Source organism: Pomacea canaliculata, linkage group LG3 (genome assembly GCF_003073045.1).
Source record: "Pomacea canaliculata isolate SZHN2017 linkage group LG3, ASM307304v1, whole genome shotgun sequence".
In the NCBI taxonomy this organism is placed as follows: Eukaryota; Metazoa; Mollusca; class Gastropoda; order Architaenioglossa; family Ampullariidae; genus Pomacea; species Pomacea canaliculata.
Genome location: NC_037592.1, coordinates 21,597,099 through 21,624,284, shown reverse-complemented (window position 1 = coordinate 21,624,284; position 27,186 = coordinate 21,597,099). Strand labels below are relative to the sequence as shown.

General features: G+C 43.1%; 2 protein-coding genes and 1 non-coding gene across 4 annotated transcripts in view; 1 reads left to right on the top strand and 2 right to left on the bottom strand.

Moving 5' to 3' along the window:
* The window catches only part of LOC112558631 (ubiquitin carboxyl-terminal hydrolase 38-like), a 31,720-nt gene extending 16,103 nt beyond the window's left edge, over positions 1-15,617 (bottom strand). Inside the window, exon 1 of one of the 2 annotated variants that reach the window (XM_025229200.1) lies at positions 15,501-15,617. The gene's annotated coding sequence lies outside the window, so the exon portion shown is untranslated. Of the gene's footprint in view, positions 1-3,582; positions 3,828-15,500 lie in introns of those variants that run through there. The other variant, XM_025229201.1, reaches the window with a different exon arrangement.
* A 199-nt stretch (positions 15,618-15,816) lies between these two features.
* On the top strand, positions 15,817-15,888 carry Trnam-cau. Its single transcript has one exon. It is a non-coding gene; the product is annotated as a tRNA-Met (tRNA).
* A 3,989-nt stretch (positions 15,889-19,877) lies between these two features.
* On the bottom strand, positions 19,878-25,437 carry LOC112558630 (alpha-amylase-like). The gene is made up of 11 exons (XM_025229199.1): positions 24,958-25,437; positions 24,495-24,655; positions 23,973-24,124; positions 23,169-23,346; positions 22,673-22,968; positions 22,244-22,529; positions 21,883-22,099; positions 21,561-21,686; positions 21,099-21,206; positions 20,646-20,877; positions 19,878-20,186 (listed from the first exon to the last, which is right to left on the bottom strand). Exons 1-11 carry the CDS (start codon positions 24,983-24,985, stop codon positions 19,949-19,951), a joined length of 2,022 nt encoding a protein of 673 aa, XP_025084984.1. The 5' UTR covers positions 24,986-25,437; the 3' UTR covers positions 19,878-19,948.
* Positions 25,438-27,186: the final 1,749 nt, after the last annotated feature.

The window sequence follows — 27,186 nt, the reverse complement described above, 5'->3', positions numbered from 1 at the left end:
TTGCCGACAAACTAGACACTGCATTTATCTTGCCCCTCGCTTTTCCTGGCGTCTCGACGTGCACTCAGAGACCTGCTGACTACAACATGTAAATGTTATGTACCCGCTTACATATTCCCCACTGCAAACCTCCCACCCCACTCCAAAAATAGAATATGTGTAGACTTGTTGTCTCTACTTCAAGAAGGTGGCACACGAGACTTTTTAAAAAGTAGATTATGTGTAGTTTATTGCCTCTACTTCAAGGAGAAGGTGGCATATGAGATGTTTTGAAAGCGACTGACGGAGCAAGACCTCGCGGTGTAATGAGGAGAGGTGAGCAAGTCTGACCCGTCTGACTATACTGGTCTACCACACCCGACTGCGTGAGGAAAATACCGCATTCTCCAGGGTGCAAGCGGGTTTCAAGCGCCATCCTCTACATCCTCGCCGCAGCCACAAGCTCAGTACATTCATTGTCAGAGACCACAGAATGTGTGATAGCGCCTGGAGACATCTTGGCCGCTGGTCGCCACTGAAATGTCTGCTCCTGATACCTACTGTCTTAACATGACGAGATAGTAGGATGATAAGACGGTTTACTGAATATATGTAATCGCTTATGTACATCAAACTGTTCGGCGAGCTTGGGTGTCAAAAAAAGTTGTTTTGTCAGCTACATAAAATATATTAGTAGCAGCACTAGAAGATTCCAGACCCTGTGGGAAGTAATAAATACAAAGTCGGAAGAATGCGGAACGCACAAGTCTTGTGTGCGTGTAAAGCTGAGATAACGCGTTACCGACGTTCATGTCTCGTGCGAACGAGACAAGATAAAGTCGAGGTCTTTATCAGGCAGGGATGACAGAAACAATTCAACCGAAGGATTTTTGCTCTCGAGCGAGAGTCCGAGTAGGAGTCAGCACAAATCCACTGCAGTCGTCTGCCTCAATGCGAAGACATGTACAGCCGCTCGTGGTGAAAGGTAGAGACAGCCTCGGGGACAAGGCCGTACAACCCTGACGTGTTAGGTTGAAGGTCACACCAGCACGTGGAGTTACGTGCTCACGCGTCAAACGTCATCGTCACCGACTTTGCGGAAGAGACACTGAGTTTTATTTTGTTTTGTTGGTGTGGTCGCACTGGTTTGGTTCGGCAGAAAGAAAACAGCGAGTTCTCACTGCAATGCGGATCTCCAACTCATCCGTGCAACCACAACCACTGAAAATAGGCGAGCAACAAATAAATAAATAAGACAAGATGGTCTTGGGGGACCTGCACGAGGTTGACACGACAAGCAGGTCCCGACACGCTGTCTACCCTAACCAGCGGTGGAGGGGCGTACAGGTGGCGACAGGCTGATGGAAAGTACCCGTCTGTCAAGGGTCGGACGATTATACAAATCAAATGTAACTGTAACTGCTTCGCTTTCAGTCACTGTGCATTGTCTATGTTCCCGCATGTAGTAAGTATAGTGTCTTCGCACCACAGACGACAGAAAGGACTCCTATCTCACGGAAGACATAACTTACGATGCATATGCACTCAATGTAGCCATGCACTTTTTTTTATCGTTTTGATTTTCATTTACACAGTGCGGTTCTAGGCCTACAGCTGTTACATCAAATATCCTAATAGTACTCCTTCCTTTAAGGATGACGCTGGGATCTTCAAAATAAGATAAATTCCACATACATTGAGGAACAAATAAATGTTACATACATTCCTGGCAGCCTTGATCTGAAGTAAGAAGTGGAACTACTGAAAAAAACTGTCGCAAATACACTGGAACCTTAAGGTTAGCTAACGGAAAAAAACTCTCTGTAACATGAAAATGTATATAAACATGATGAGACATCACTCTCAATGGATGTAGAGGTTAATGTGAATCATTTTCGATGCCTCTCTATTAAAATCAATAGAGTATCAAATCATATTCAAGGAAGTAGTTTCTTAGATATCAATCAATGTCATGCTCCGTATAGCACGACAGAGAAAGCGAGAGTTGTTTGTGGACAGCTCAAAAGTGCGAGACGAGAACCTGTCAGCGCGTGGCACACTCTATCTATACCCACTCTTCGCTCTATGAGCAACGGTTAGCGCTAGTCATTAATACGGTGAGGGTCGACTGTCCTCGGTTCAGTTCTCGTCTCGGGCAAGCTGTTTTTCCTCTGCATGTGGCATCTGTTTGCAAGGCTGACTGCCTTGCCGTGATAAAGTCTTAGTTGCTGACTCGGCATAAAACATCAATTCCCCTCCCTCCCTCTTTCTCATCCCGTTTCTCTAGGGTGCTGCTGACCCCACTTAATGACCAGCACAGAGTAGCAGACACGTTCATTCAATACCCAACGCCTGATCTTGCAATCATGGGCACTCGTTGAATAAAAACGTGCTTTAATTAAGCACCTAGCCCCGTGGGAACAAACAAATTAAAAAACGAAATACCAGGATTCAGCTCGGTGCCAGTCACGCCGCGCATTGCGATGTCATCCTTCATGAAGAAACGGTTGCTTTGATCACGCAGGTAGGAAAGACACAGGTATGTCAAAGGTAACAAATCTATCCACTTATACTTTACCCGTCCGAGCACAAACTGTCCCTTCCCTGCTTTTCACGCTATACATCAAAACATCCATAAAAATGTGGCATGCAGACAAAAAGTTTATGCAGATCATCCTTACTGTAGTTCAAAGTTGTCAGCTTCTGGAGGTAATAAACTTTGATTCTACAAAATCACGGATAGTTTCACTCGAAAATTTAAACCTCGCTGCAAGTCTTATCCAAAAAAAGGTATAGTTGTGGGCCAAATTTCAAGCATTTCTGTCAAATGTTAGCCAAGATAGGAAACTGCAGATTTCTTGTACCTGATATATATATAACCCGCTTTCTTATTTGTCTTCGATATCTGTCTTCTGGGAGCAAAGAGATAAGGTGTGTCACACACACACACTTCCACCAGAACGCTGTGTGATGGCGATGATGGGACTGATAAAAGAACTGTCAAAGAAATATCTATATATACCCGTTCAGAGCTATTTACAGCACAGTTTCTACTTCCACGTTGCATCTACTTTTTTTTTAACGAAGTAAACTGAGAAAGCAGTAAAAGGGTATGAGGGACAAAAGAAAATATTTTTCGGGGAAATGAATGAGTCTTTTAGGAAATATGAAATGTTATAAAGCGTTATCAAAGCGTTTCTGGCCACGTGTGGTAAGCCACTGGGTCACTGAGCAAACTGCCAGTTAGTACAACATTCTGAACGATGTCAGCTCCTTGGCTAGCCATCGCCCACCCACCCCAACTACTGATAAAAAGTTCGTGTTGATAAGGCGTGTGCGACAAGACACGAGCTCTTCTTGTGACATGCACAGGGCTCAGAACCCTGGAGGAGAGTTTTCTGAGTTGGGTTTCGTTCATCTTCTTACTCTGTATCTGTATCTCTAACACACACACGATGAGAGAAAGACAGAGCTTCAAAACTAGTAAAGCCGATAACCTAGATCAGTAGCACACATGCAAGCACGCTCTCGTACGTACTGACATTTCACGCGACGAAAAGCGCGGGGCTGATGAGCAAGCAAATGACCGTTAAGTGTACTCACATTAAAGACATATTTTGTCTTGGTCTTCTTGATCCAGGTAACCATTGCGCCTGAGTGTATGTCCAGACAGTGTGGGATACAGGGGTGGCTAAAGGCAGCACGCACGGCCGGGTTTGTATACAAGCAGAGAGGGTGAGCCACTCCGCGGCTGCAGCATGGTGCCTAACGACAAACACCGCTAGCGACAAACTGCCGCTCAGCTCTCAACCGCGCCGCGCGACACTGCACCCGGCCCCACACCGCACCTTGTAGATAACGCCCGACTAAGGGATCCGCCACACACACGCACGCGCGCTCACACACACACACCACCACGCGGCACCTCACACCTCAGGAGTGTGGCCCACGCCCTGTCACCGCCACCACTGGGGTGTCACCAGCGGCAGACGCCCACGAGCATGACCCGTTGGCTCACCACGTATTTGTGGCTGCTGACGTGGACTCCACCATCTGAAGGATGGGGGCTGAGCGCATGACGTTCCGTTACAGCTCTCCCCAACCCACGTTTTCTCTCTGAAACTTTCTTTTTAAACTATTTCACTCTTCGACACAAACTGATCATGCGACAGAGCGAACGAAGCGAAGTTCCTGCTGTCGTCTGGTCCCCCATCCCAAGCTGATTCACGGAACTGAAAGTTCAACGCTCTCGCATTTTGCAAAAACGTTAGTTGATGAGCACACACCGCATCCTAGTGTTTATGAAGGGTAGGGCGGGTGAGGGCAAATACCAGAGCCGCTTAGTAAGATGTGTACGTCAGCCTCATCCTCTGCTGACCAACATCCGCAACTACACTCTTGATATGTATATGTATATGTGTATGACTGCACACACGATGTACACATGAGGTAGCAGAGATGACAAGCAGCACAATACATACAAGACGAGCAGAACAGTAAGGACAAGACAGTAAATTAACACATAAAAATGCTTAACGATACATTAAGTGGACAGTAAGGACTGGCACACAGCAAAACCAGTAGATAAAACAGTACAAAAACCAGTAGACGTAGACCGGTTACAACGTAAGGGCGAGGGGAGAAAGGATGCAACAGAAAAGTACCGAGAGATGACTGTTACCTGAAGTTTGTGTTATGTTGTAAAACATTGTGTTTAATTTGTTATGTATCTGTGGGACAAAATGCATGTTTTATTAAAAAGAAAATTACCGAGAGACGTCCGCCTACAAACAGGTAATATTTGATGACAACTGTATCTGACTGCATAGGTGGGTTAATCAGCCACCTAGCTGGTGGGATGGGTGACCTGCCCAGCGCTACAAAACTTTAACTACAAAGTCACGTGCAAGTCACAACAGGCGTGGACTGCTTGCAGCATCAGCGACAAGCGTGGGCGACAGGGTGGTCCGTCAGGGTACGCGTGACGCCACGTCGCTTTGTTAATCAATTAATCACTAGGCTATCCACTGCCTCCACCTCCAACCCCTATCCTACCACTGCTCTTTGACCTCAACACCCGTGCCCAGAACATTCTTTTTTAGCTTTGGCAGCTCGTCCCGGTTGCAACAGAAAGATTTCCCTGGGACTTGAACCCACCCTTTAGGTGGAAGGGAGAACAGTGTGGTTCAAAGCGAAGACGGGGGAACTATGTCAAGAACCCCCTCCCCTCCTTGTAGGGTTGGCTGCGGACTGCGAACTGAACTCAGGCAACACCGCTTCTTGTCAATGGATTGTAAACAAGACTCCTGTCGAACACGTCAACCCACGCTGCCAGCTGTCGCAGTAGTGTAATCGAAGGACTCCTCCCGTCCCTCCACTTACAACCCATACAGGCAGAGCGCCGCCAACACCTCTTGACTGGTATCAGGGCCAACCGCCAGACACTATGAGACTTATTGTATTCATATACTGTACGACCTTTCTTTGGACTTAGCACGATAGATCCTTTGCTATTCCAAACGTGGTCATCACACCTGACCATTTCCTATGCACTGAGTTCCGTTCACAGTGTAGCCAAAAGGATCCTTGTCTTTCATCACCCAAACACTGCGAGCGACTTGTTATGTGGGCAACACGTGTGTCCTTAACCCACCTCCGGTGATAACATTTGGCTGACGTGTAAACTGGAGAGCGTTGACCGCCCCCCACAGTAACAAGTGAAAGCAGGCAGAGTTGACTAAGCTGAGATATGTGTGTCAGCTCCTGTACCTACATACCCAGGTACGCATGCACGCATCATGCACGAGGCTGACGACAGCAGACCTACACTTGCTCGTGCTGTCACAAATGACACTATGCATTCTTCTTAACTGCAAACCTTCTTTCCACCCACTCCAAATGCCACAGACAAGAATCAGAGAACAAGACAAAGAGACCATTCTTTACTTGGAAATGACACTGATGAATGCATGGCTGAGTGTAATGGCTGCGCGAATCAGTCGGTGTACAGCAGTGTTTTATATCACTGTCACCTTCGCGCTTCTTTTGTTCACGTTGACTATCCACCTGATGAGGTCTGCCTTGAGTAGCAGCATGCGCACGTGCGTGTGTGTGTGTGTGAAAAAGAAAGACTAAGCGATTACTATGGTGCTCAAGATCTCTCGCGTACCCGCAATATTGACTATGCATGTACGGGTAGGCTTTAAAGCAACTGGAAATCAGCTAAGACTGGCCAAAAGGGCAAATTCATGAATCTGACAGAAAATGTCTTCCTGGAATGTCAGGGAGAAGGCATTCTGACCCGCAGACACCCTGTACACTGTCAATGCTTGCAGCTGTTTTCCCCATCACTGTCGCACTCAGACACCCTGATGTACCTACCCGGCCCCCAGTGACAATCAGCGCCTCTACCTACTTCAGGTAGGTGGAAAAGGACAAGAGGTGATACAGGGGGACGACAGGGGAAGAAGAGAAATCACCACCAAAATATTTCGTATGACTGTGTGAAGTGGGCAACCGCGATAACTTGCATAACTTGTTAGGTTAGGCTACCTCAGGCTGACTAATGTTTTGAGTGGGGGGCAGAAGGGAAAGGGGAGGCGACTAGGGCAGTGGGATCTGGGGGATGGATAAGGGGTCAACGGCTGGTGACGGTTACTATGACAGCTCAATGCAATCCTGCTGTTACACGCGCGAGAGGGAGCTGGAAAGAACCTCAAATAGTATCCAAAAATGGCACACACTTTTTTTTTTTACATCCTCAAACCGCACTCCAAACTCTCAGACAAGGACTGTTATCGAACAAAAAATAGCATTATGAGATATCCTGTGTGCGGACGAATCTAATCTAAAGGGCTCTCATCACGGACGCAAGGATAACTTCAAAGAACAAAAACTGGCAACCGTCGCGCCAGTTTGCGCCATGTAGAAAGGGGCACAGGCGCATAAAACCTTACGGAAGTCGCTCTTCCACCCTTGAAAGGACTAGGGTGACAATGACTCGAACCGTAACGTTGGCCAAGTCCAGCCACAGCCAACATGCATCGCATGAATCCACTCCTGAGAGCATGGCACGAGCCCAGCTGTTGTCGTGCTGTACCCGCCGACTGCCGAAGAAACCCCAAAGACTGCGGCAGCCCATGCAGTGAGTAGTCCTCGCACAAATGCGGCCTTCGCATCCCAGCCGTTCAGTCGGTGCAGCGAAACCCTGGCCATTACAGCGATAAGGACGCCAGTGGTCGTCTTGATGGAGGTGAACCGTGCTCGCGAACAAGGTCCGCCATGATGGCCAGAGCAGGGAGAGCATGGCGCCATCTACAAACACCGCTTTCCTCAGCAACCAGCGCACGGCCTACACTGCACTTCCTCGCATATGCTGAGTGCACTAGGACACTAGCAAGACGAGAGTAGTCGGCTCTACAGAATTGTTCACTCTCTTTCATCTTCTGAGAAGACAAGCCTTTGCTACATTTCACAACTCTTTGTTTCTCTCTCTCTCACACACACGCACACGGGAAGTGGGTTGTGGTGGGGTACAGTTCGATTACAAGAGACAAGCGCTATCGCCGGTGTGTATAACGGCATCGGCCTTGAAGTAAACAGTGTAATCTTGACGTCCTCCCCTATCAGCGGCCTGACGATATTGTGCAATCGCTGGTAATGATAACTCGCGTGCTCACGTGCCCAGGATTTCTCCAAGTTTCTTCTCCCACCCACCCCACCACCTTCTACACAGTTACTGTGGGTGAGCTTGCCTCCCACCCATCCCCCAACGCTCAGCGCTGTTGTTGTTAGCACGCGCACACAGGTCAGCGACGTCACCGAGGGTAGCCTGCCAAATCAAACAGCTGACCTAAACACAGTCCTCCACCCGCCACACCTCCCCTCCCCGGTCGCTTATTCACACTCGATCACTGAGCACAGAAGCTCAGCCCTGATATGGTGCTGGGTGTGTTTATGATGTAAGATTGTAAGGCACCCCACGCTGAGTTCAATCACAACAAGACGGCAAATGTGCGGGAACTGCTATTGCCCTCTGCAGTGGGCCATTCACCTGCCCGCCAGTTGCTCTCCCCATCCCATTTCTTCTTCTGCATTCAAAATTTCTCCATTTCCTCTTTCGTCCGTGCTATATAAGCGCTATTGTCCTGTGGCAGAATAAACGACACTCCCACACATCTTTTTATAATTAAATAAAAACGGAATTAATGGTCGGTCTTACAAAGAATGTCAAGAGTGTTGTGGCGCTGCAAGCATGCGTGTCATCGTAAAGGTTGCAGTGACGTCTGACGTAGTCAGGTCACCAGACAGCGGTAACTTACTAAACCTCACTAACGTAAACGGTGCAGTGACGTCTGACGTAGTGACGTCACCAGACAGCAGTAACTTACTAAACCTCACTAACGTAACGATCAGTGTTGAGGCTTACAACACAACACTACAGTCAGAAGGAAGGTGTGTGCGATCTTGTATCTTATGATGTCTTGTCTGAATTGTATTCTCTTGTGTCTCAAGTGTGTTATGCCCTTTGAGTTTGTAAAAAACAAAAACTACACACATCATGCCCTGCTTTATGTAACACGCCAGGAAGTTTCCGCCACAGCCATGGAGGTTGCGCACATCTCTCTCCTGGCTTCACCAATTCTAACTGGCTTGAGAATTACAAACGTTCTACGTAGATACTGGATAAGATAAACAAAAAGGAACAACCAGAAGCCACCCCCGCCTCCTAAATTCTACTTTGCTACAATAGCAAACACAATTCAATATTCCACAAGAAAATGAATCCTCATGAACTTAAGACAAACAGCTACAGTTGGAATCAAACGGTCATAGAGGAAAACATTTCAAGTTGGACTTTTGAACTGATTTTTGAAGTCGAACACTAAACCAGACTAAAGTCGTTGTAACCAATAGTCTCTAGTCCCAGACCACCCAGGTAGCCACAAATGGATGTTTATCGGGAAGGTACTCAATTCCGCAAACTATTTTTTTCTGGCACGTTCATATCGTAACATGTTCAAGCAAGTAAAACAAGTGTGTCAGCACGACCCTAAAGGGCGTGGAGAAGGCCAAGGATACAAAAGAAGACTGTGTCCCGCTAGTAATCCGACTCACCGTGATATGGCCTGACACAACCAATGGTAAGCTGACCGCAGCTGACTCAGTAATGTATTTTATGAGTTCACTGTAACTCGGTGAGCCAGACCTTGAAAAGGGCAAACACATGGACAGCATGGTGCATCCTTTAGGTCACAAAGTCGTACCCCTCCCACACCCCCACAATTACTCTCCCCCAGGCGCCGGTTTCTCACACAAAGCAACGAGTTTCAGGTAAGTCTTGCATTTGTTTTTAATACACTGACGCTCCCTTGGAGCTTGTTGTTAACGTTTACAAGGATGATGACTACCACCGTGATATCGCCAGCTGCTGACTTTTTAAAAAATTTAAATAATAATAAATGTTTTGCATATTGACTTGATTCATGCATACAAACAATAAGTGACCAGACCGGTTAAAATCCACTACCTCAAAATCGAGCTTCAACTATTCGCAGGTACACTTCTGCTGTCCTCAAATGATAAAGATCGCCTTACGTTCTGCCCTCATAATTTCCTCGTCTAAATTTCTTGCGAGTCTGCGCCCAGGGATTTATTTACTTTTGTACAATGATCTCCCCATTCAATATACCCATTACACACCAAAGTAACCTCTCAGATAGCACTGGGGAAACAAGCCTAAAAATAAATAAGGAAAGTAAGGAAAGTATCTGGGATGACGACCCCATTACAATGTCACTCAGTTGACGAGGCTTTATTACATTATCATATCTTAAAATGACATTCCTGTGAGTAGAAGAACTAGTCTTTGGGATCTTTCCTTTCTTTCTCTCTTGGGCGCTGTATCACCCGTTGCATACTGCATATTGAGTTATTTCACCACCACCACCCCATCCACGGCTGTCACAGAATCCAGCAGAATCTAACCTTGGAGGGAAGGCAGTCCGAAAGACCAATCTTCTGTTTTCCTCGAAATGACTTAACCGAATTCCTTAGAAGATAATAATCCCATGATCAATACCTTTAAAGGCATGGTATGCAAGATCCCAGAACCAAACTCCTCTCTATCCACAGGTGAGAATGTTAATGTCTGCACATATTAGCACCTAGGTGCAAAGTCCCACAGCCTACGTTCTTTCTGTGCATAGATGAAAACTCAACCTTTGAATACATGTACAAGTATAGTCCTAGAACCAAACAAGGCTTGTGTCTTCCATGCACAGGTGAGAAGTTCAATTGTTTTTCTTCAATTACAGTAGTGTCTGGGTGTGAGGGGAGGACTGGTGTTTTACGCCAAGTAAGCAGCTAAGGCTATATCACAGCAAGGCAGCCAGCCCTGTATACAGATATTACATGCAGAGAAAGAAGAGCGTGCCCGAGACGACGGGGGGGGGGGGGAAATTGGTGTTTTACGCCGTGCCAGCAACTGAGGCTATATTACGGCAAGCAACCAGCCCTGTAAACAGATGCCACGTGCAGAGAAAGATCAGCATGCCCGAGACGAGAAATGAACTCTGGGCAGCCAGCCTTCACTGTATTGGTGACAGGCGCTAACCGTTGCGCCACCGGACCGCCTTCGTGTGGACAGGGAGGGGGATAGGAGGCGGGGAGCTCACATGAATGAGAATAAAACCTCCCATGGCCAGATGCTGCATACAGAGAGAAATGAGGTGCTAGATGAGACATAAACAGACCTGAACGATTCTCACTCTGGTGACTAGCGTTTTGACAGTGTTCTATCAAGCTGCCCTGTTCAAAGAAACGAGCTTGTGTTGGGTTGAAGGGGGTTGGGGGTGGGAGGAATTGGTGTTTTACGCCAAACCAATAATTAAGGCTATCTCACCCTCACAGCAAGGTGTGTGGGGAGAAGAGATCCGCCACGGCTTTCCATCAGGTCACTGCATGTTGTTTGCGGCACTGGCTGCTCTGCCCAAGTCTACCCTCAGTTTGCTAGCTCCATCTAAAACACCAATCCCCAACCTATACGGGTCAAAGGGCACTGTTTGTGATTCTATTCAGTCTGTCTGATCTGGAACATTCCCCATGCGCAGGTTGCTCCTTTTCATTGAATAACATTATGTCACCAGAAAATGGGTCACAGAACATCAGAATGGAAATGTGCTTACAGTGACGCCTTACTGAGACACCAGGTACAGAGACAATTGTGAAATTAATGCTACCTATTGTACAGGCTGTGGCCTATGATCTGAAGTACTTGTTGGAGATAAGAGAATGGCTGTTGGCGTGCCTTACCAGCTTGTTCATAGATTGAGACGTAACACGCATTTTATTGCCACACTTTGCCTGCCAGTCACACTCACACTTAATCACATTTGAACAGCTCTGGTTAAGTCAATCTTTCTATAATACTGTTCAGAAGTACTGCAGATACATGCATAACAAATCTTGAATTACAATTCCTGAAGAATAATCCCAATCATAGGAAGACTGGCCTTCAGAAGCAAAAAAAGCTGAAAGTACAGACCTGAATATAAATCAGCACCCTCTCACCCACTATGACTTCATGCCTGTAAATTCTCTAGTCTCTCAAAATGAAAGACAGCAAGAAACACACACAAAGAAAATAAACAGAAGACAATATTAAATAACAATATTATGTCAGGGTTAAGACCACTATTGTTGCATTACAGTGTAATTATACTGAACTCCAAGAAACACTTAAAAATGAGAAATCTTACTAGATTAAAAAAATTGTTTCTAATGTTATGCATCTGCATATTGTTTGAGGTTATCATTCATTGGAACATAATAAATGCATTTAGAACAAGATATTTCACACTGAGGTCAGCAATGGTTGTTGAGCTCGTGTCAAAAACAGATGCAGCCAGCAGCATCTAAGTAGTCCTAGACTTGTCTATTGTGAGGTGATTCCTTATAAAGCAATGTTGTTTGGAGGTTTTTTACAGACCTCCCCGAGTGGTGACACATATCATGCTCAATAGACTCCTTTCAAATCTGTATTTACAAGCCTCACTGAAGAAGAATTGTTTCAATTTAGAATCACAGAATAACAATGAAGGTTTATGTACTGTTTGTACACAGAAACTAAAATGTCCAGGTTTGCTGACTGCAGCCACATAGATTTATATTTTGCAATGGTCTTCACCAGTGGTGAATGTAGACAGCCAGATATTGTGCATCAAGGTCAATATACCAGAAAGGTACTATGAACAACTGTGCTTTTAGAAGGTGGATACTGCTAGAGTGATAGTGTATAGTGTCATGAGACAGATAAGACAAAACAAACATTAATGCCTGGAGCACTTAGGGTGCTGAGGGACACAGCTATCTTGCTGAAGCACACTGAGCTCAGATGGGATAAACTCTGGACATGAAACATAGCAAGATTTTTGCAGGACTTGCTAATTACATATGCAAATTTGGCAACACTGAAGTAAGATAATAAATGAACAGTTGTGTTTCTGGCACTGAAATTTACAGAATATCTTGTCTCTGCCAACCAGAATCTGTTTATAACATAGATCACTTGTGGAGATCTTTAAATGTAATCAAACATTTTTAATTTCAGACATGAATATTTTTATTAATTACAATTTATATATAACCAATGACCAATATAAAACTATAACACTATCCATTTTAAATTGATTCAGCTAAATCACTTATATAGATTTTTTCAGATTTTTTGGTGTGGCTGAGAACATTTTTTTATAGAAGAAAAATTAAGATTTTTTAAAGGGGAAAAAAAAAATCTTTCTATGATTAGATGCTAATAAAAGTACTCACAGTATTTCAACAACTGTTACAAAGAAATACATGTACCTCTGTCATCAAAACAAGGGAAATAACTAGCACAAATGTATAGACCACCATTAGAATCTAGCCTGAGGACACCACCAAAGCATGTGGTTGTAGGCAACAATCAAGGCACCTGCAGAGATGACACTAACAAACATTACTTCCTGCTCTTGAAATAATGTTTGCATGGAGAACTACGAATGAAAAGTATGTAAACATATATTAATGAATATACAGTTACGCCAATGAGATAAAATGGTGCCGACTGCTGCTGCGATTAACAAACCTGGGGAAGCAACTCACAAAAATTTGCTACAATGCTATCAACTAGATAGTCTCCCCCAATTCTTAAGATTTTGACCAATGGCTGTAAAAAAAAAAAGTGAGTGTATTTGTATGTGTGGACATAAATGAGCATGTGTGTATGTGTGTGGACATGCACTTGCACATTTTCAGTAATGAAGTGTTAACAATGTGCTGTAATGCTTTTACTGGCTACTAAAAATTACTAACACACACACAGTCCAATTAAACTGAGCATAATAATTTTTACAGTTTTGAAATTTTAATTACACTCTAATTTGTCTTTAATGATACTATAATTTTTTTGTTACCAGATAGGAGGTGAATTTTGTGTACACCACAGTCATTTTTAAAGTAACTCATATTCTCTATTAATTAAAGATATCTCTTTTAAGTTTTAAGTACAATAATATCTTAATATTATAATTTAATATAAATATTGTTAATTATAATTATAATATTAATATAAAACAAATAATTATTTGTTTTGCCAAATAATAGGCAGAGAAAACTATTTCATACAGGGCTTCAAAGGTACACTGCACTGATTTCACAAGATTTTCATGATAAAAATAATTTCCAAAATAGATTCCTATAAGACAAGAGAACACCAATGCTATAAGAGGTATAAATAATTTATGTTTGTTAGAACTAATGTTGCTATCCCAGCATCAAAAATGATAACTAAAATATTGCTGGAAAGTCAAATGAAATTAAAAATGATTATCACAATATTTTCAGATAAGATTACTGACAGGTTTACTTTTGCAGATACTCATGGCAATTTTTAAATGATCTGTCTTGACTTAACATTATAATAACAATAATTGCAAAATTTGTAAAGCGCATACTCACACTCCTAAGGAGCATGCTCTTAGCGCTTAAGAACAAGATCGAAACATGGACAGCATACGAGGGACAGGACACAAACAAATAACATACAAGCTATAAAAGAATAAATAACCATTCTAAACGAAGAATAAAATCAAATACAGAAAACTCAAACAGAAACCAAATAGCAATAACAAGAGCTGAGAGTAACATGTTATTGCAAAAAGGAAGAGTGTGAAAAAGGACTAGCATTATGGGAAAAGTTGTTAGGAGTAATGTTTACAAAATAGGTGCATTTTCATTTCAACGTTCACTTGAGTACCACTTGTTTTGTGCAAGCTATTATTTTTTATTGAAATTTAGAGTTCTGTTGGTTCGGTACACATGTTTTAAGCTAAAAACTGCAGTCTTGAGATACAAAGCAATAGGTTGACAGTTAGCCTGGGCCTGTGACTGGAAAACTTCTGACCATGGGTATAATTTACTAGCAAAAAATAAAGGCATACTGTGTTCTAGACACAGCAAACCATTCATGATTCTACAGCCAGTAGGCTTTGAACCATTTACCCTTAACTTTTTATATTAAACATCCCAGTCAGTCCCTTGTAGCACCAATACAGCTTTACAGATGTGAAACCTGGACTCTGCTTGCCAATACAGAGATGAAAATCTAGGCATTTGAAAACAAGTGACGGAAGAGACTGTTTCATATCTTGCAGTGAGAACATAAAGCCAACGACTTTGTATGAAGCATAGTTGCTACACTAGTAGGACACAAGGAACTCTTACTTGTGACAGTGAAGCATTATAAGATGGTCTGACAATAAATTTTGTTGAAGTAGAATCAAAGTATCTTAAGGGTGGTCGACACCACAGTGGCAAGAGAAATGGCTTATGAACATGAACAAGAGGACTGCTTGTCCTATCAGGACATACAAGAACAGCTCACTATCACCCATGAGTGACGGCCATTGTCGGCTGCTGGGTCCCTTCATGTGCTCCCTTCAATGACCAGTACCAGTCAAAAGACAAATGGCTTAAATAACTATTTTAAATAATGAGCATGGAACAAGTGGAGCTTATGATGAAACATAAGTAACATTATTCTACATTGGAATCATATGCTTACTCCAGTCATTAGAATCTATACAACTGTATAATCTGTGTATGTCTAACAATATTCCTGAAATTAAATGTTACTGCCAACAAAGTTTAAAAGGAAAAACCTGACAATTACCGATGTGTACATTATTTTTTAAGTAACCATCGATACAGACGCATTGCTGACGATTTCTCTGCTTTTTATACTCAAGAATCTGATTTGCAATATGTAAAACCGACTGTCCATTTTCTTTGATACTTCTCTTCTTCTCGTATGTTAATACAACGCAGTGCACGAGGAAATGAGTGATACTGTTTACGATGACGACAGTGACTTGGCTAATTACGTACGAATCATGAACGTCGTACATTTTTCCGTCTCCATACACACTAACCGAAATGTATCTGCATGTTTTAGAAATTATGTCATGATTTGTTTTACTTACGCTCTGTCTTCAGTATCTAAGCAAAAATCCTCGAAAGTGCGAAAAATCGATGCGTTGCTGGAAAAGGTTGAGGAACGGCAAAGAGGAAGTCAAGGTGGTTATTTCCCTTAAAATAACATCTTCGCAGAGAATTTAATGCCTTGCGGATGTCTTTGATTATGACAAAATGCGAAAAGGAATCAGAAGGAATCAGAGTATGCTGAGAGGATAATGTCTAAAAAAATGAAAATATTTTTAAAAGTGGAAGAAAAGGTTGAGTTTTCGTGTTTTGAATGATGACCAATAAAAAGTATAAAAACAAGCTTGCCTACCATACAGCAGAGTGGCGCAGTGGAAGCGTGCTGGGCCCATAACCCAGAGGTCCGTGGATCGAAACCACGCTCTGCTAACATTTTGTTTTTATTGTTCAAGTCTTATCATTGTTGTTGTTTTATTCCCCTTATTCAGATTGCAGCTGAGTAGTTGCCTTTAGGAGTTAATCTTAATTTAGTATCGCGCAAGTAATTTAATATTTAATATTAAACATCGAGCATCCTTGTATTCGATGTTGGTGCCTGACAGCAGTTCTTGTGATGTTCTCCTGTGATGCTCTCTGACTTTCGATCAGTCGGTGAGGTCGATGTAAAGGCGATTATTCTGAAAGCCAAGCCAACAACTTGCCAGTTAGACCCAGTGCCAATAAGCCCTCTTCTTAAGTGCTTAGATACTTTACTTCCTGTCATCACAAACATATAGTAAATGTCAGGTTGTTATCTTTGTTTGAAAACGTCCTGACGAAGCCACTACTTTATTGAATCTGCTGCATAAGACACTTATTAGTTGGTTCTTCACGCATCTGAGTTGTCTATCATCGAGTGCAGCGTTTGCTTTTGTCTTGAAACCATTTTTTGATTGTGGCCAGATTATCAATGATATTATTCTAATTTTCAGTTTAATTCATTGATTTTTGTCATTGCTGTAATCATTTTCAAGTACTTGATTATATAATGGGATTGATTTATTTTCTGTGTTTATTTTTACACGATTGTGACTTTAGAGATAAGGATTTATTTATTTACTTACGAAAATCTCTTTCGGTTACCATGCACACGCAGCCTCAAGAACGAACGAAAGAAAATTTTCTCGGAGTTTCAATTGTTAGTTGATATTTTCTGGTGCTTTAATATCACATCTCAACTGTCTGTTGTCTGCTTACACATACAAAAGAAACCCTCGGACTATGTAACTGCTCTACGGATTGTTTTAGTAATTGTCCAATCCAACCACCGTGTTGATATTAATCGTGATCGCGACTGTCACGATCTTCTCGATCATGATGTGGATGCAGATGATGAAGAGTCGTCGCTGCAGTTGTGGATTCTGTTGTTGTCTCGGATGTACTGCTGGTGCCGGGACTGGTGTGGACGTTGCTGTCAGTGCTCGTGTCCAGCACTCTCTCGGCTTTGTGATGCAGAAAAAACGTTTGAGTGCCAGACTCAGCGACAGACATACTCAGAGCCGTGCTGGAGTGTGCACGACACCTCCTCTGTCCTGGACAAGACAGAACAAGTCGTTTGTCACCGAGCAGGTCCACTCTAGGAAAGATAGCAGGTTTATAACAGTGTCTTTGCAAATTAACAGCTCGCAAGGTGTTCTACATTACCTTTATCATGGGCGGCACAATGTTTTAATCTCTGTACAGTGTTTGTTTATATCTTTGACACCACACAGCATGTGGTCACTGTTGTAGTCTATTAGACAGCACTCATTAGGACCTCATGCGTTCAGTGGTCTCGTCTGTGTATCAGACATAATTCACTGGGACGAATGCACAGGATCAGTTTACCTAGTCTTGGAAAAGTAATTGTTATTTTGTTAAATGACAAAAACATTAGCACATACGCAAGAACAAACAAACAAACAAACAAACAAACGAACGAACAAACAAACAAACAAACAAACAAACAAACAAACAAACAAACAAACAAACACAAGCTCGCGTCCTCACTTACCGCCTGTCGTGACTGGAGACAAGGTGAAGGCAAGGCAGCGATGGTCGAGCATACATGATATCGCACAGGTAGCCAGACTCCTGCAACCTGCTTGCCACAGCAGCCCGTCGGTGAAGATCCTGTTACTCAAACTGCTTTGTCTGAAGCCAGCGCCATCTCGCAGGTAGGCAACATCCGCAGCCAGGCAGCTTAGGACAGACAGCATCAGAATGACCCGCTTGCACACCTGCATCCTCCCCACGACGGTGGCGATGTGTAATCTCTGAACACAGGAAGAAACAAGTTATACTTTCGTCGATTTGTAGAACTTGTGAGTGCTGATTTACGGCGATTTCTGAGGAAAAGTCCAAGACCAAGCTTCAGCCTTTACAGGGGAGCCGCGAACAAAGACAACCTGATGTGTCCGCTTCTGAATTTGGTAACTGAAGGTTGATGATCTGTCGGTGAGGGAACACAGGAGAATGTTTTACGGTTTGTAAAGCAACAATACCATGCTGAAGTTCCTTTTGGCGTTTTTTGATGAAATAAATGCGGTCATGTGCTGTAATGTTTAAAAAACTATAACTTAAGTTTCCGTTAGTGAATGGCAGATAGTTCGGCACTCTCTTCCAATTTCGGTCTGTTTGAAGTGTTTGTCGAAACAGCGTAAGTGCTGGCGAAATCTCTCCACGACGCTCTCATCAATAATATTTTTTTAAATTGACTTAGTGATGCATGGATAAAGCCCTGGTCCAGATACTAGTCTGGAGATGCACAACATCAAGTAACACATATAAGGAGCTGGTTTTATGCGGTCAGTCTTCCCGTCTCCAGTAAGTTTGTGATATCATCTAAAATCTGCTGAACTGTTTAGCTCAACAGTAAGTGTATCATATCTATGCGCTTGCGGTGTATCGTCAGACAAACCAGATATCGTTATACCCAGACGGTCAACCGGCTTTGACTCTATGTCCAGGCTCCAGGCGCTTATGCGAACAGTCCGGTAACAGCCATTTGTTTGTGACTTATTTGACCGTCCTTTTTGTGTATTAGGATGTATAATGATTGTGTGTATGATGCAAAAAAAAATAATAAAATAAAATTAACGACAACAAATCGTCTTTGAAGAAACTGAAAAATCCTTGATTCTACTATTTTCAGTGGTATGTGGTGAGTCAAACGCACAGATAACAAACAACATCACCATCACCATGACAAATACACAACACATTTTCCCTAATGTCTACTGTGATGTGATACGTGTCATCAAAGTCTCTTCATACATGTTCATGCTAAATTACAACCTTAATAATAATAAAAAAAAAACGGACAAAACAAAGAGAGGTTTCCCTTTTGTATTGATCTACTGTGCTTGAAATTCTGATTACACATTTAACGGTTCGATTCCTTATCTCCGTAGGACTTGAAATGGATTGGCAGACAATAATAGATGTTTACTGTTGTTAAACTATTTTCAGCACATATTTCAAAGAAAAACAGTTTCTTGTACTTGTTTATTCTCGTGTGCTCCTGTACTTTGTTCGACACACATCACTACGATACCCGCGGTTGTCCACTTCAAATCCAAGGGACAGCGTTAAACGCAGGTGAAGTTTTGAGTTGAGGGCAGGTAAAAACTGTGGCTATGTGGTTATGAGGAGGTTACACATTGACATCAGTGTAATATTGGTTGTATTCAACCATTGCTGAATGACTGATCACATATAAAAAGATTCATCGAAGCTAAGTGCGCCGCTTATCAGAAATTTGTATTTCTGGCTGCCTTTTGTGTAAACAGGTCGAAGGGCTGGAGTTATCAGCAATTTAACATTCCCAAGTGAAAGAAGCATAATCAATACAAGATTTAATGTTGTCCCTGGGAAAACTTTTCTGGCGCGAAGATTTTCGAAGGGATTTATGGAGCTTTCATTTTATCTTTTTCTTTTTATATAATTATTTGTTTTAAAGAAAAATGTTCTCTCTCAGCGTAAATACACGTGCATTTCATAACAATTAATTAAACCCATTCACTAAATCTTGATTACCTTTCGACTGTCGGCTGTGTTCCTAATATGACTGGCTACCTATGAGTTCCTTGATTTGTTATGTGAGTTGCCTTGTAGGCACTGATAATTATTATTATTATCAAAGGAAATTTCGAACGAACAAAGGCCTTTCGATTGGTTCTACGATTCACTTTTTATGTTTTGGTCATTGCACGAAAAGTTTATCAGTTTGATTATAAATGATTGAAACTGCTCTTTGGGAAATATCCAAAATGGGAATAATCAAGGTATCAAAGTCTATGTGGACCTAATATTTTATTATGCTTTGCGACTGAAATGTACAGGTAGCTGCTGAAGACGAACTGTAGAACAAGAACGATTAATAATTCAAGATAACAAAACTTGTTCTGGTTTTATTGCCAAACAAGCCCACAGCCATGCTGTCACTAACTGAGGGTCCATCACATGATCGTTAGAAACGCGTTCGTTCGCAACGACTTTGTCCCCAGTGGAAGACGTTGATTCGCCCACAGATAGCCACGTGGTTGGATGACGTAAACGGCATGGCGTCTCCGCTTCCGTCCCCAGTGCAGGGCTTAGACTGCGCATCGGGTTCCCAGCCGTTGAGGTAGGCTTTTAGCTCGAAAAATCCGTTCTCTGTTTTAGTGCAGTCCACGTCCATATCCACCAGCCAGTAATGACTACCATAACTGTTACAATAATCATAAAACGTCACAGGTGAATGATAATAAAATAAAAGGAGACTTGCAGACTGCACAGTCCATACACTGTCAGGCTGTTGGCCGAGAAAGTCACCCACCCGACTAATGTCGGCGATTTCTTCCCCTAACCCTAATATGCACCCTCATATTAACACAATAAATCAAATCAAAGCTGGAGGTTTAAAGCTGGGGACATTATATCGTTCTATCGAGATTGCAGTGGCTCTAGTTGTCACAGTAGCATCCATAAGGTTAAATCGAAATAAAGAAAAACAGGATCAGCTACCCCTCTCACTCAGAGAACCGTAGCTCCTCGAGTCACCGCCAGACTTCCCCTACCCTCCTCGTTCTGAGATAAACACGAAAGGAGCAAGACCAAACGACCCGGGAATGCCTCGAAAAACCCACGATTAGTCCACGCCAATCAAGAGTGAAATTAAATCTTACACATTGAGCGGATGGTATCCGGGACTGCTGGGGTCATTTGAAGTCCATACTGCCGGTGTTCCTAGCGATCGCACATTACCGAAAGATCCCTGGAGCCGCTCTGCACCGTACCAGTCAAGGTGCGCATCACCTGCACGCCAAGCCTCGTAGGATGAGAAGAAATCTCCCTTGTTGATGTTGCGCACGTAGACAGGTATCGCACACTTGCTAGTGTCGGCGTCCGTGGTGCATCCTTTGGACAAAGAATCTCACATGCATGAGCACACATCTAAAGTATACAACGTGAATACAAAGTCTGTAATTATCTTTTTTAAATAGTTACAGATCCATGAATTTCATGTTTACTAAAACAGCTTGTATCTCCCACCAGTTAATATTAGGTAGCCGTTGACTGTATGATAATATTGGAGCTTTTTTTCGCAGAATGATAAAAATTAGCCAGCATGACTGTACCACGCAGTCTTCCATGGTCGAGTCCACCCCTGAAGAAGACATACTCCCCAGGCTTGGTGACCTTCTCGATAAAGATCAGCGTTCTCTGGTAATTGATGTCCGGGACATCTGCGAAATGACAGGCACCTATCACTGTCTCTGATTCTCTTAGACGTGTTCTACTACTACTGTGCTCATAATTATCATCTTTAGGTTCTCAAGAATGCAAAATTGTCAAACATTTTCCGAAAGAAAGCGTTTTAGCTAACATGGTGTGTGAACTCATAATTTGATTATTTTGTTTCTGTAGTAAAATTTAGTATAATGGTCTTTCGATCTCTTGGACAAAATAGTCATTAAGAGATCGTTCGATTATTACATCGTTCTAGAACCGAGTGAGCTTTGAATATTTGTCGGTAAAAGGTTATTTTTTTAAATAGAAGATATTAAAAACACCTGAAAAAGTACAAATTGATAGCTTACTGGCAATAACAGCAGTTACTGGATTTGCGTCGCCCCGCATGTCTAGCTGGGTTGATCCATCCTCTTTCACGACTATCTGTCTGCTACAGTCACTCAGAATGTCACAGTAGGTACCAGCTGCCAGTCCTGAAGACCGCGATATGACGATAAGCATGTTGTTCCTCGTGGCAAAGACGAAGACAATGTGAGAAGTCGCGAAAAGAATTTGGATGACGTGCAGACTGCTCCTGATTCTGGACTATACTTATTCAGCTGCAGTCAGCAGCACGTCCACCGAAGTTGTTTTTGCTCTTGTGGAAGGTAAAGAAAAGGTAGGACTTACCTGTATTCACGCGTCCCGAGAAGTTGGAGGCTGACGTCATGGCAAAGAAACCGACACGCCCTCTGGAGAAGGCTACCAGATCCTCGCTGGACGTCCAATGATTTAGGTCCTTGTGGGCGACGGCATTTCTGAACGCAGCCATCTTTGAGACTAGCGGCCACTTGTGCTCACAGATCCACCCGCCAGAGCATGTTCCATTGTCTGTGTACTCTACACTCTGTCAACAATATTTTTTAAGGGGAGTTATGATCTTCCACTTTTCACATTTGTTCATTTCGCGATTATAAGGAATAAGCAGATCAATAAATAAAACTAAGCAAACAAAGTAAAACAAACAGAATTATAGATTGGCGATACTCACAGCTAAGGAGCTATTCAACGTAACAGGAGGACCTAACTCTGGATCATCAAAGTCATAACTGCTCATCAGACGCACTGGCCCGTTCGTAAACGCCAAAGTGAATGCAGTTGCCATGGAGAACTCACGAGGCTGCTTGAAGGTTAACGACGGCACAAGGGGAGAAAGCCGTTGAAGTAAGTGATTATCAACGAAGGCTACTGTTTTGTCAGAACCCGTCCATTCATAAGGAGCGTCAACAAATTCGCTAAACTTTTTGAAATTTCGGAGGCCCTCCGCAATCTTGAGACTGCAACAACAACAACAATAATAATAATCCAAACTAGCAAGTAATCCAACTGATGATGATGGATGATGGATGGATGAAGGAGGAGGAGGACTACAGCAATGCTCGTGAGACAGATATGCAGATGTGGGTTCTCTCATTCTGACCTGTATTGAAAGTCTGCGACGTAACCAAGTTTTGAATATTCCTCTGCTTTGATTGGTCCATTGCCATCAAAGTCATACACGTCCATCGCGAAGACAGGCCGAGTGCCGTCGGACGAGTTCTTGACGGAGCCCTGGAGTGCGGCCAGATCGGAAGGGAGCATGAGACTGGCGGCGTTGATGACAAAGCCTCGGACACCGACATCCAGCAGGTGGTCAAGGTAGGCTGTGATTCGTTCCCGTACATGTTGGGCAGTTTGATTCAGATCAGTCAGACCGGCAAAACTACAGGTGCGTAGCTGATAACAGTGCGAATATAATTAATGTTAGTAATTAAAATGAGTGTTTAGAGATTTGCTCACGCACGCATTTACCAAGGTGTAAACGAAGCCAGTACTTCCAAAAACATTCTTGTCGTCATACCAATATGCTCATATATTTTAAATAGGCGATACATATCAGTGAACGCATAGTATAGACATGTGTATGTAGAAATTGCCTGAAGAGCACTTGTGTAGTTTCCATCCGTGGAGCACATGTTGTTGTTGTGAAAGTCATGATAGTCATAAGGAACACCGGGGAAATCAAGGTTATCACTGTTGTAGCTCGTGCCAGCGGAACCTGTGCCATGCAGACCTTGTTCTGCCATGTTGTTGAGCACCACTTCTGGGATCACTCTGAAGAAACAACAAAATGAAATAACAAAAGTTACGCAGACATCGAGGCTAATAAAGAAAAAACGTGTTTTCTTCCTAGTCTGTTTTTATTTCAAAACAGAAAAATGTAATTGGGAGATCTGATTTCTTTCCCCTTTCTTTCTTTAATGAGTGTTCATCCATCACTTGAAATTGCAGAGCCTGTTATCTAATCTGTGACCCCTTTTTCTTGCTTTCACTCCCTCGCCTCTATGGTTTTGGTTTTTTTTTTACCCCCGCCATAACGCTTTTGCTGAAGTAAATCCAAGGGACAAACTGTGGGCAAGGCTTTTTATAACTTCCCTCGTCCTCTCAAAGCAAATCAGGATTAATGTTATCAAAACAGACTAATCTGGAAAGGTGTCAGTCCAGGTTTAAAGACAATCAGAAAGCGGTCTTGGAGGAATGCTGTGTACTGTTCAATGGGTATGGAACATAGGTCTTGGTCATCTCGCCTCCGTCTGGTATGGTCTCTAATTTATTTCAATCACTATTTTAATTTTTTAACTTTAAAAACATCAAAGAAATGCGTTGCATACAGTAAAGTAACAAGAGTATATTGGGATTGTATTGATGCAACTTCTAATGTCTCATCGATATATGGTTACCTGACTCCGGCTTTAGTACATCGTTCGACCATGACCCTAAATTCTTCTTCGCTTCCTGACTGACTGTTTAAGATGTAGCTCACTGGCTGATAACGGTGCCACCAGGTTTGACGGGTGTCTTCTATGTAAACGTGTTCTGAGGGAGGGGATACCTGAAACAATAATTCCTTTCATTAAAGGTAGCAATAAAGCAATCGAGCAACAAAAGAAGGTAAGCATCCGACAGAAAGAAACCATGGCAATCAACATTATCCAAAAAACGGGCTTTTGAGTGCATGAAAGGGAGGCTTTTCTCTTACTTTAACTTAATAACTAAGAACGAACACTGGCTGGCAAGTAAGCGGGTCGGGATTATGAGGGGTGGGAATGAAGTGAGACTCACAGGCAGACAGAAGCACGGACGGATGGGAGAACAGACTGACGCACAGATGGACCAGAAGATGTAGGGAGAGACAGACAGACTGGTGTCTCTCAGTCAGAAGGACGTGCAGGGATGAGATAAATGTTGACAATATGCCTTGCCTGCACAGCACAGACTCCCCGTGGCCCCAGAAAGACCTCGCACTCGCGGGCCACGTCCTCCCACTTCCACTGGAACAGCTCCACCAGGACCTGCCGGCCGTCACAGCGCAGGTCGGTGTACAGGTCTGCTTTGATGCTGGCAACGGCCAGCGTGCTGAGCACTGGACAAAGACAGAAGAAAGGAATTGTCATGTCCAAGTAGGCAGTAAGAAACATTATCTAATTACAACAGATGTGGAATCCTTATTAATAACTGAAAAAATGACTACGAAAGCTTTAGCCACAGAACGCAAATCTGCATGTGCAATTACCAATGACAGAAATACGTCGGTGACTGGTACATGAATGAATGTCTGCTCTCTATGCAAATGACTGTTGGATGTGTGAATAATTGTTAGATAACTGAATGGCTGTTGCATTTTTAACACCATGCAAGTTTGTTTTTTGTTTTGTTGTTACTAACAGATCGCGGTGACAAGCCGAACTGTCATGTCCACTGCTCTGCAATCCTGTTTAATCTCTAGAACGAGATCTCAGCGTTTCACTGAGTTTTTAAATGGCAAGGCAATGTCAGGGAAACAGCCACTTTAAGTGTGATTAAATGTTTGCCTTTTAATACCTTCCAAACACAACACTATAGTACACATATAGATCGAGGTGAGAGCAGACAGCTGGAGAAACAAACCTCTGGAGAATGAGACATACAATCTGACCATCATCTGCAGCTCACACATCATTCAAGCAGCTGAAACAGGCTCCGCATAGGAAGAAAGTTTGGTGTCCACGCCATAGAATATTAGAATAGGTCTTGAGCACACAAACGCTTGATTTGTTTGATGAAACCAGAGACATGCCGTGCGTGCGTGCACGACGATGAGCGCTTGCAACGGGTGTGCGTGAGTCAACAATGACGTCACGAACAGGCTGCTGATGTCATTGGGCAGCTTTTGAGGCCGGAAGTGGCTAGCATGATGCTAGGGAAAGAAAACAGCCTGTCCCAAAAGAAAGTCACCCAGTACTTAAAAAGCGTTCCCAAATATTTATTTCTCAGACTGAAAAAGGTAAAGCCATTGTCACCAGCACGTCGTCCAGACAAGAACCAGCAAAGACATTATTTATCACAAGGAAGCCACTTTCAAATATCGCTTAATTTAATTTTTTGGTGGAGGGGTGGTGGTTTGAGAAATAGACGTATGCGATTGCGGTTTACTTGCTAGCGGCTCTTCGCTTCACCTCTTTACATTGTCGACAAAAAATAACAAACAATAACAGCAAAAAAGGAACAAAGCAGTATCTATGACATCATCATAGCTGGTTCAGTCGGCTGAATGAGAGTTAATGTATGTTTTCATGTTGCTTCTGTGGTCATTCCAAGGTTGCTAGGCAGGGATGTCATTTCTGTCATCGGCAAAGGACAAGCACTAGAATGTGTCCCATGCCATCTGTTCAAGGCACCAGGTCCCAGACATGGTACTAATAAACTGCCTTTGTGTCCAGTTAACTAGTGTAATGCCTGTCACATGTTACAGCACTGACCAGTATTTCGGATCTAGAGAGCCACTCCTGTAGTGTCACGTGTTACCGACATTGACCTGTTGGATCTAGCGGCCCAACAAATCGCTGTTTCTAATTTGCGTATGTCCTGTGTTGGCCTCTGTTTTTTAGCCAGTGTGTAACAATGAGTCCCTGTTACAGTGTTACTTTGACATTAGATAGAGAAGTGTGTTACTGGGAGCCTTGCCTGAATTATACATTGGTCCTGTTGTGCTGCTGAACACGGTTTTACTACTGTCAGATTTGTTTCCATGTTTTAAAAGTCCCCACGAGTAAATAGGCTTATTACTTTGTAACATCGCCTGTGTTGTAGTGAAGCTGCCACTGTTGTCAATGATAGAGTTAAATGCTCACATTTTTTCGACAGAAATTGATATCTTTTGCTCAAAGAAAATGTGTTTTTACAATCGATTGACTTTTGGGTCGAGCAGTCATTCTGCATGAGCAAACAAAAACAGAGTGGTCTGTTAGCATGAGAGGCATCGAGATTAACCGCCCCGCCTCTTGCTCCGCCCAACGGAGTTACGTGTTGCCACGAAGGTGGACCCTCGACAAACACGGCTTCCAGTCGGGCAGGCCTCTTGTCCCTTTAAGAGGAACACGAAAATGAGCCACATGCATCCCCTGAAAGTGAAGGTGATCCTGTGTCTGACGAACTGCAGCTCCTGTTGGTGGTGGTTGTTCCTCGTTTCTTCTTGGCTTTGGCATGGTCACCAGATCTCCACCTACAGAAATAATAAATTCATCCAAAGGCATACCTGGCTTACCAATCTGTTTCCTTACCTTTTGGTACAGACAGTGAGCCTGCACCAAGGTGAGTGTCACGAGGTGGAAAGCAAGCTTTCATTGAGGTGTTGTAGGCAACCATTTGGTCACTATGGTCAACCCCACCCATGTACCTGTTGTGGTCAAAAATAGGTGGGGGCTTCTTCTTCACATTGGTTTGAGTCTTCACCGTGACCACCTGAGGCTTGTGTATGGTGGTAAGGACAATCACATCTTTCTTGTCCACCCATCGCAGCACCATGGTGTTCTTTAGGACCATGCCTAGACCTAACCCATACACAAATCTACAAATATTCGGATCAAACAAAACTTACTCGTCGAAATGACTTCGCTGATTTACCATCAGTTGGTC

Excerpts from the sequence above, each read along its gene's own strand:
- LOC112558630 (XM_025229199.1), bottom strand. The coding sequence starts at position 24,985 with ATGACAGTTCGGCTTGTCACCGCGATCT. Across the intron at positions 21,207-21,560 it reads AGTAACTGCTGTTATTGCCA|ATGTCCCGGACATCAATTAC; the intron begins GTAAGCTATCAA and ends GTCATTTCGCAG. Across the intron at positions 20,878-21,098 it reads CGACCATGGAAGACTGCGTG|GATGCACCACGGACGCCGAC; the intron begins GTACAGTCATGC and ends CTTTGTCCAAAG.